The following is a 10,409-nucleotide window of genomic DNA, read 5'->3' on the forward strand; positions in this document are numbered from 1 at the left end:
TTTATTTTTCCAGTCCAAATATGGGATGCAATTTAGTCCACCCTGTGTGGCAAATGACATCACATTTTTCCAGTATGGTCATTACAACCAGCATTATGGGTCTTAAAACAAAACTCCAGTATAACCTGTACAAGACCACAACCATTATTTACCATTTAAACCAGGCTTTGCTGAAATCAATGTAGTGTCCTTACAACCTTTACATTACCACTGAATCACCATCATTGTCTACTGTTACCTACTAATACCAGCAGCCACCATTAGTGCTTAATGCAATTCACAATGATCTCCAACTGCTTGGAGGAAGCAAATGGGCTGTCAGTCAAGAGTCAGATTTCTCCAAAGATCCTTTCTTTTTTTCCTCCCTTTCTTTCTCGCTTTCTCTAATGGAGTCTGCATGCTCTGACACCACTGCCTTAAGCAATGCCTTCAGCAGCCTGGCATAACAGACCTTCAAGATAATTGTACTGCAGTAAAGGGTTAGCAAAAGCATTTTGACCTGATTTGACTCAATCCTCATGACCTCAATAGCCCTCGCCTCACTTCCTCTTTCTCCTCTATTTCTCCCACCCATCCCACTTTACCACCCCCTTCCCCTCTCTGTGACTTACCGGTGACGGTGATGAGCATAGGGGCCACCAGCGGGCGGTTGTTGTCCAGTTTGCGACTGAGTCGGATCTCCCCGCTGGTGTGATTCAGCAGCAGCAGGTGGAGCTCATTGCCTCTGTCAATGGTGTAGTAGAGGCGGTCTGTTACATCTGGGTCATGGGCTGGAACACGCCCTATGACTCCACTTGGGAATGTATTTGAACGGTTTGACACAAAGTTATTGAAAATTATCTGGAAGTCCTGCATCTCAGGCCTGTTGTCATTTTGATCAACGAGTCGGATTCGCACTGTGGCTCGGCTTACAAGAGGCGCTGACGTGGCTTGTACCACAATGACATACTCATTGCGTGTTTCATAGTCCAGGTCGATTAGAGATGTAAGCTCTCCAGAAAAGATGTCCATTTGGAAGATTTCTGGAATATTACCTTCCACAATCTGATACATGATCTGGGCATTAGGGCCTTCATCTGGATCTGTCGCAGTGATCTGCGCAACAACAGAGCCAACAGCACTGTTCTCTTTCACTTGAACCTCAAAGTCGTCGGCAGGGAAGACAGGAGCATTGTCATTAACGTCCATCACACTGACCTGGATGTGCACAGGCGTGCGCTGAGGTGGAACACCACGATCCACAGCGAACGCTGTTAGCTCATAGAATGGAACACTTTCTCGGTCTAGGCGACGCACTGTGCGGACTATTCCAGAAGTAGGCTCAATTGTGAAATCACCATCTCCATCCTCACCATTCTGGAAGGTGTACTGCACACGTCCATTAGCATGAGCATCACGATCAGTGGCAGAAATTTGAAGAACACTGGTGAAGGGTGGGGCATCTTCACTGACTCCACCTTGATAACGTGGACTGAGGAACTGCGGGGCGTTGTCATTAACATCATTTACGTTGACCTCCACATAGGTTGTGTCAGATTTCTGTGGAATTCCATTATCGCGAGCTGTGATGGCAAGAGTGTACGTCATCTGGTCCTCATAGTCCAGCTCAGCCTGGAGTGTGATAGCACCTGTTGAGGGATCAATGCGGAACTGCGGAATATTGTCCTCCAGGAAATACGTGATGCGCGCATTCTCTCCTACATCCTCGTCGGAGGCACTGATCACCACCACTGTGCTGCCCGGTGGCCTGTCTTCATTTACACTTATAGAGTAATGAGCGCTTTGGAATACAGGCCGGTGTGTGTTAGCATCTGTGATATTCACATGCACCTGACAGGTATCATGAAGGGTTCTATCAGAGGCAGTGACTGTTAGCACATAGCGTCGCTCTTGTTTGTAGTCAAGTGGCAGCGCCAGTGAGAGAAGCCCAGACCCACCAGCTGTGCTGATTGCGAAACGGTTGCGTGTGTTACCGCCAGTGATCTGGTAGGTGACAGCACTGTTCACATCACGATCGACTGCAGTTACGCTAACAACACTCGTTCCAACTGCTGCATCCTCATTCAGTCGAACAAAGTATTCCTTCTGCAGGAACTCTGGACGGTTATCGTTGACATCCATCACAGTTATAGTAACACTTGCAGTGGCAGAGAGAGGTGGGGCACCATAATCCCTGGCCTCAACACCAAAGAAATAGTGCTCCACTGATTCTCGGTCAAGCTCTGAACTCACTGTGACCCAACCAGTAGCAGCGTTAATGACAAAAGGTGTGTCTGTACCAGTTCCTGTTAACCTGTACTCCAGACGTGCATTATCACCACTGTCAGTGTCAATGGCCTGTATGTGCAGTATAGAGTGGCCAATAGGGGCACTTTCAAGTACTGTTGCCTGGAATGGTGTAGATACAAAGATTGGCGGATTGTCATTGACATCAGTGACTTGGACACTCACTATTCCTGTGTTGTTAGAAAGAGGTGGACGGCCATTATCTTGAGCTCGCAGTCGTAAGGTGTACTCCCGTTCGGTCTCATAGTCCAGTGGTGCCACAACCTGAATTTCTCCAGTAACGCTATCAATAGCAAACTGCCCTCGGCTGTTTCCACTGATGATGTTGTAGTGCACGGCAGCATTTCCATCTTTATCCTCATCTGAAGCACTGACGCGCAGGATTTCTGAATGTGGTCGCACATCCTCTCGAACTGCCACCACATAACGTTTCTGGCTAAACTGTGGAACATTATCATTCTCATCTAAAACGGTTATGTGAACGCTAACAGTGGCTGACCGTGGGCCTGGCTCCCGTCCTTGATCGCTCGCCTCCACCTGTAGGGTGTAGCGTTCATTTACCTCTCGGTCAACAATACCTCGAGTGGTGATCAAGCCCGATCGAGGATCAATTTCAAAGGCAGAGCGCGCAGAAGCTGCACTTTCTCCAACAAACCGGTAACGGATGTTAGCATTTGATGGGGAATCAAGATCAGTTGCACGCAGCTGCAAGATTGGATATCCTTCTTCTACATTTTCTCGAATCGTCTCGCGATACTCAGTTTGTTCAAAAATAGGGGAGTGATCGTTCCGGTCAGAAACTGTGATAGCCACCATTGTTGTTGCAGATAGACGTGGTGAGCCATGATCTGTAGTTGTCACTCTGAAGTAATGCAAGTCCATGTGTTCTCTGTCCAGTATATGTGTGGTTGTGATTAGGCCGGTTATTGGGTCGATATGGAAGTAATCCATGGATCTGCTGTTCATTAAGGGGGCCATGCTGTAGCTGAGTCTGCCTGCCTCTCCGGCATCTGGGTCCTCTGCTAACATTGATATAACTGATGTACCAGGAGGCTGATTTTCTGCCACCTGAACCTGGTAGTTATACTGAGGGAAATGTGGATGTCTATTAGCAGCTCTACGAGAACGTCCAACAGGAGAGACACCTGTCTGCTCTTCAAAGTATTCGTCATCCTCTATCTCCTCACCTTCATTACTTTCTTTCTCTGTTTGTTTCATGACTGGAGTGTCAACATTCATTTGCGTACTGTCTACCCAGCCTCCGCTGTGTTTTGAGTCATCTTGCCCTGCCTGTGTTTCCTTGATTTCCTGCCAGTCTTTGTTCTCATCTCCTCCAGCTTCCTCACTATCAGCCTCTCTCTGTGTCTGTGAGGTGCCTCCACCTTGACCTCTTCCCCTCTCTCTCAGTAAATTTGTGTCTGCCTCCGACGCATCTCCCTTTGTGTTTTCTGCAATCACCCACTCGGTCTCTCCCTCTCCAGCCTGCCTGTTACCCTTCCCCCTGCTCCTTTCTTCCTCCCACCCCTCTCCTGCCACCTCTCCCTCCCGCCACTCTGGCCCAGCGGCCCCCAGCTGCTCCTCGCGCTGACTGACAGCCTCCGCTTGTAAGGACACCCCTTTACCGGATTTTAATTGCGGCCGCGTGGCTCCCCCGTTGGCGGCTAAGCTGTTGCTGTTGATGCTGTCAGCGCACGCTGGGTGTGGAGTCTCTGCCGGGACGGAACCCCGTTGTGCATGATCACGTGGTCCGAGGAAGTCGCCATCGTCTTCAGTTGGAACACTTTGCGTTTCATTTATATCCTTGTCATCTTTGCTGCTGTTGACTTGGCTGCAGTTCTCATTGTTGTTGTTGTTGTTGTTGTTGTTGTTAGCGTTCCACAAAAACACATTTATAACGGAGAAACTGGGGTCGGGAGCTGTCCAATGAGCGCGTGGTGCTGACTCTCCCCGTGCGCCGTCCTCGTTGTTAGCCCAGGGCACAACGCTCCCTGCATGAGCGCGTGAGTCACCGGACCGTTTGGTGAAGTTCAGTTCTACCGAGAATTGGTTGCGCGGACTGGTGTGAGTAACGGCGCCGGTAAGCGGTGAGTCAGAGAGATGGATTTCACCGCGTTCAGGGTCAGACGGGCACGTGACGAGTTTGGATGTTAGACGATAATTAGTTTCTCCTTCAACTGCGCCGCGAGATTCATGCCCTCTGGGCATTGCGGAGCCGGCTGGTGTCAAACCACGTGAGAATTCTCGAGCATGCTTTTGGCTAAACGCTTCGCTCTCCTCGCTGAAACGTGCGCTCAGACTGGTTATGTTTATGCATGACGATGGCAATAAACTGCTGGGACAGCACGCGGAGCTTTTGCGCTCTCTGGACGTTCTAATGCAAACTGTGAGCGCGACGCCTACGGACCGCCTTAACGAGGGGCTGGTGCATGTTTCAGAACAAACCTCGTGCACGGCAGCGACCCCCGTAATCCGGTGTGACACCGCACAGCTGTCTGAGCTCACAGAAAGGTGCTCGCGCTCCCCACACCTCCTAGTATTCCCAGTGGCCGTATTAAAGGAGCCATTGCAGCCCTCTCTGCTGGGATCGATAACATTGAGGAGGCCTGAGGAGCGACCGGCCGCGCTTCTTTTGTCCACTTTCTTGGCGTCCGAAACGCTGGCAGCCACATTTGAATAATAATGAGAATTGTCTTTTGAGAGCGACCTTTCCTGCACGCTGCCAGCTGTGAACTCCCGTCTCGCGTGGCACGAGCCGTGCTGGGGCCCTGTTCTCCAAGCGCGGGCGCTCCCTTTAACCAAACGGGGGTCAAAACCGGCACAACCCTGTCCCCGGTACACGCCTCGCGCACGGACCCGCCCGGTGTAAAGGTGAGTGTGTGGCGGCGGCGAGCGCGCTCTAGTCCTTTGTACGGCCCTCGTTTCTCTGTTCCGAAGCGGGGGACCAGCGAGGAAAGAGGAGAAAACAACGCCCTTCTGCACGCCGCCAGCGCTTCCCCCCGCGAGCCGTTGCCGGGAGCTGCTTTTGGTCCGCGGCGCCGGTTCTGATGTGTGTAAACGCTCGTAATCCACCGGAGGCGGGCCCACGGCGGCGCTTCCCGCTGCTCTGGAGCGCGTGCCTGGTCCGGAGGTCGCAGTTTCTAATCCAGATCCAATAAGCCACGCTAATGTCCGTTCAGGGCGGACGTCCAACTCGCCCCCAGCCAAAGCCCCCGGTCCCGTAGCCGTTGCGTGGGTCTGGCTTGCGCTGCGCGTGTCTCCGGGGGCTGGGTGGGAGCGCGCGGCGCGGCGGCACGGCCCCGCCGCCCTGCCCGGGACAGCGGCGAACAAAGAGCAGAGGAGAAGGTGGAGCAGCAGCAGCGGCGGCGACGGTGAGCTCAAGCCCAGCAGCAGTGCAGCCATTAGTGTAGAGCGCCTTTCTCTCCCCCTCTCTCTCCGACTCTCCCTCTCTCTCTCCCTCTCTCCCTCCCTCTCTCTCTCTCTCTCTCCCGACGCCGGCTAGGTCGCCAGCTCCTCCGCCACCGCCCGACTCCTTCCGCCGTGCTCCCCGCTCTCTCGGCGGTCCCGAGCAGCTCGCATTTACTCTCGGCGTTGGGCAGAGCTCGCGCTAGCAGCGGATGCACGGGCGCAGCATCTTCCTTTCTCACTCACATCCAACATGGCTCACAGCGGAACCCGGTGCTACTAGCGTTCCTCCCCCTCTGCTCCCTTCCTTCTCCCCTCCTCCTCCTATCTCACAGTCTCTCTCTCTCTCTCTCTCTCCCGCGCTCTCTCTCTCTCTCTCTCTCTCTCTCCCTCTCTCTCTCTCTCTCTCTCCCTCACTCTCTCTCTCTCTCTCCCTCTCTCTGGTTTCCTCTATATCGCTCGCTCACTCTCATCACACACATATTCTCTCTCTCTCTCTCTCTCTCTCTCTCTCTCTCTCTCTCTCTCCCTCTCCCCCTCTCTCTCTCTCTCTCTCTCTCTCTCTCTCTGATGAGCAGAATAGTCCATTCCAATGAGCGCGCAGGGCTATTTCCACCAGCCGCCATATCCGCCCCTGTAAAGGAACATGAAACGTTACCACATGACAATATGACAAATATTATATTAAATAGTTCCCTTATTTGGAATATTAAACAGAATAAAGAAAAACTGAACCTTGATCTAAGATGTAGAAGAAAGGACACCTATCACGATTAAAAATGTGTTAAAATAAAATCAGCACTGGACTATTAATGAGGACCAATTATGAACGTTACTATTAAACGTACTTTAAGACGCATTAAATGCACTTTAATGCAACCGCCCCCCCACCCAACACCAACACCGCCCCCACTCCCCCCGGAGGTTGAGGCTATAAGTATGTTGGAGAAGCTCGTGGGCCTCGTGGCTTTGTGTTGTTACTGAAGTACATTCAGCCCGGGTTCACCTCTGACGTCATGTCTTTTCCTCAGTGTAGTAAGCAGGCTATTAGAGTAATTATTATTATTATTGTTAATGAACTCATGCGTACATACATTTTTCCCATTCTTTTATACTGATAATAATAATAATAATAACAATGCATTATTACTCTTTATGGCCTCATTGTAAAGCTGTAGACCACTCTAATTTGAAAATGTAGACCCCATTGATTTACAGTCTGGTAGAAGAAAGCGTAAAAAAGGATTAAGCTGAATAAAAAAGCAAGTAAAGATCTCATTTGAAAGGGCTAATCTGCTTTTACGCTCGGCTCTGTGAATGTTTAGCAGGAATGTCCTGGTCATATTGTGGTGCTGTTTGTTTTGCGCGTGAGTTCATGGTTTTTCCCCGCGTGCATTTCCCGCTCCGCCACGAAAACCAAGCTGTGCCCGGCACAGTCTGGCTCGCGCTGACACGGCTGGACCGAATCCACGGATGTTGAAAAATTCATACGGCTCAATTATACCAAACACACACACACACACACACACACACACACGTGCACAGAGATAAGGCGCCCTCGCGCCCACGGTTGTCGTGCTCTCTTGTCTGAGCTGAGCAGAGCTGACTGCTGGTTTTGGACTCGCGCGCATTCCGTCTAAATGTACTGGCGAAGCAAAAAAACCCCACTGGCGAATCCTCGCAGTTGTTGGAGGCACATTAAGCAGGCTTCATGTCTAGCTGTAAGCGCTTTGTGTGCGCGTGTCTGTGTGTCTAGACTGTTCTCTTGTTGGCTTGATGGTATTACATCATACAGTCATGGCAACCTAAATCACATTAGGAGGGAAGAGGCGGGAATCCCATAAAAGCGCTTCCGTAATAAGCCTTGTCTTTTCAATCGACTGGCAATTTGCAAAGCTGATCAAGCTGCCTACGAATCATCATCGCCACGTTCAGGCTTAATCCGCTGAGAACTCCGCAGGGGAACGCAGTCATCTTCAGGCGTGCTCACCATTCTCCAAAGCGCGCAGGTCCTCCCATTAAGAGTGATAAACACGTGTGGATCAGTTTCCATTCACTCAAAAGAACTTAGCTTCAGCCAAGAGAGAGTAGATATTAATATCGCCCGGTTCCACACGCGCGCGCACACACACACACACACACACACACACACACACTCACACACACACACTCCTTAAATTCTCTCCCAAAAGTAAAAGTCCAGACAGGAATTTCTGAAGACATTAATTAGCTCACTGTAGACGCAGGACATGATATCCAGGAGCAGCGTTGGTGACCACTGGTCCACACGATCACTGCGCTTTATATGGGGATGATGTTCTTCAGAAGCTTCGGGACCTTGGACAGCACCAGTACACTTAAAGAGCCCGCATACATGTTCCTTGAACTTTATTTGGTGCCCCTGAGATCCACAGTTATGTATCAGCCATGGGATTAAACCTCAACAAAACAGCTTTTGTGACTCTGCTTTTAAGATTGATATATGTAACTGATCTGTGATCTGATTGGCTGTACAGAGCCCTGCTGGTGACATTGTATAAATAAAAATAATGCATAGTCACAGTTTAGTAAGGCATAGGACCAAGATAATTAAGTTGTGGCCACAAGTTAGTAAGTTATGGGAACAAGATAATTAAATTGTGGCCACGATTTAGTCAGGTGGGGTATGGTGCCTTATTCAAAAAGTAGCTTGGGCTGAAACACTCCTTATAACTGGGATGGGCGTGAACGGGCGGGGCTAAACTGCTGTAAGCTGAAAAGGCTGGTATATGAAGCCCTCAAACATCACATGAACAATGACAATGGCAATGACTGGCCAAACATTTCTAGTGAATTTAATACAAAAACACATTCATAAATCACACAATAACCTCAGGATGTGATGAACTGAGCAGTTTTACAAGGCCATTTTGAAGTTGACACTGGGGGTGGTGCTATGCCCCATGGAAGAGTGCGAGCCACTCAATGACAAATATTATCATAACTGGATAAAAAACTTTATTGCATTACTTGACAAAATATTATGGCTCAAATTTGAGTTGTGACAGCAGGTGTGATAGTATCTTTGCATAGATGTGTTTTATGGCATTTACTCATTAGCAGTCACACAATTATTAACCATCATTTTTACTGTCACGTGATAAAGCATTATGATAAAGGCTCAGTTCACATATTATTTATTCATTTGGAAAAATTATGGTGATGCCTAAAAAGCAGAGTGCACATCTGACTAACACCCACACACACACACACACACACACACACACACAGACACACACCTGTCGACGGCCCCAAGGCCACCGCTATTCCATAGCTGAAGTTACCATGGGAACGGCATGGTGGGGAGTAGCCTGTTCTTACGGTTTGTGTGAGATAGAGGGAGAGATGGAGAGAGGGGAGGGGTGCTGGGGTTCACAGGTCTTTCTGTTGCCTGCAGCTCAGCAATGGAGCTGCCCCACTCTCCAGGCCACCACTCCCCTCATCCCTCCCTCCACCCCTCCACCCCTGGCCTGTGGAGCGGAGGGCAGGTGGCCGCGCTCGAAGCGCATCTGGTGCGAGCGGCGCAGGGGGCGTGTCACTGTGTGGAGAGGCGGAACATGACTGATGGGTGATGGAGTCAATTGCCAGGAGATTGTCCACTGTTATCTACACCAACCGTGTCTGTAGAGGCCGCCTAATATCAGTCTAAAACGTGCCTGCGCTGCTAAAAGCCCACTACAACGTCCAGTGGTGTATGCTGAACGCAATGAGCCCCGAAGCTAAAGCGAAAGCGCTCTGAAGCAAAGCGTTAATGGGGTGGTGAATGCGTTTTGTAAGGGGATACTATCACCTGCAGTTAAACATATTAAATGAATTTTGGCCTTATGACATCCCCTTAAGTGAGACAGTAAAATATCTAGAAGGAAATTAGCTGGAAAGTTAAATAAATAAATAAATACATACATACATACATATTAAAAAGACCCTGGGTTTAAATCTGTGTGCATACGTTTTTCACACTAAATATGACTCATTAATAATGAACTTTTAAATTATTCCTCACGCCTTTAACTTAAGATAATTTTAGGCAGTGGTCTTTTAGGCTGAGGTCTGAGGGCTCAGTTCTACATGAATAAACGTATCACATCCACAAAAATACTGCCAAAAAGGTCATAACTATGAAGCCCTGCTGGTGATCCTGTATAAATAAAAGTAATGCGTGGCCACGCCTTATGTATGCATGGGAATGAGATCCTTATGCATGGCCATGGCATAGTAAGGTATAGGAATAATATATTTAAGTCATGGCTGTGACTTAGTAAGGTATGGGAATGAGATCATGCCTCACTTAGTCTTGGCCATGCATTAGGATCTCATTCCCATGCTTTACTAAGCCATGGCCACGTATTATGATCTCATTTCCATGCTTTACTAAGTTGTGGCCATGACTTTAATTATCTTGTTCCCATGCCTTACTATGTTGTGGCCATGCATTAAGATCTTATTCCTATTCTTTACTAAGCTGTAGCCATGGATTTGGATCTTGTTTCCATGCTTTACTAAGTCATGGCCACAATTTAATTATCTTGTTCTCATGCTTTACTAAGTTGTGGCCATGACTTAATTATCTTGCTCCCATGCCTTACTAAGTCATGGCCATGACTTAATAAGGCATGGGAACAAGATGATTAAGTCATGGACATGACTTAGTAAAGCATGGGAATGAGATCCTGATGTGTGGT

At 49.1% G+C, this 10,409-nt stretch overlaps 1 protein-coding gene across 5 annotated transcripts in view; it reads right to left on the reverse strand.

Moving 5' to 3' along the window:
* The window catches only part of celsr3 (cadherin, EGF LAG seven-pass G-type receptor 3), a 93,018-nt gene extending 87,027 nt beyond the window's left edge, over nt 1-5,991 (reverse strand). For all 5 annotated transcript variants that reach the window (XM_037535744.1, XM_037535742.1, XM_037535743.1 and 2 more), the window contains exon 1: nt 612-5,991. In XM_037535744.1, coding sequence (XP_037391641.1) covers nt 612-5,685 — 5,074 coding nt within the window. In that variant the 5' untranslated portion in view covers nt 5,686-5,991. The remainder of the gene's footprint in view (nt 1-611) is intronic.
* Nucleotides 5,992-10,409: the final 4,418 nt, after the last annotated feature.

Source organism: Pygocentrus nattereri, chromosome 28, assembly GCF_015220715.1.
Source record: "Pygocentrus nattereri isolate fPygNat1 chromosome 28, fPygNat1.pri, whole genome shotgun sequence".
Lineage (NCBI taxonomy): Eukaryota > Metazoa > Chordata > Actinopteri > Characiformes > Serrasalmidae > Pygocentrus > Pygocentrus nattereri.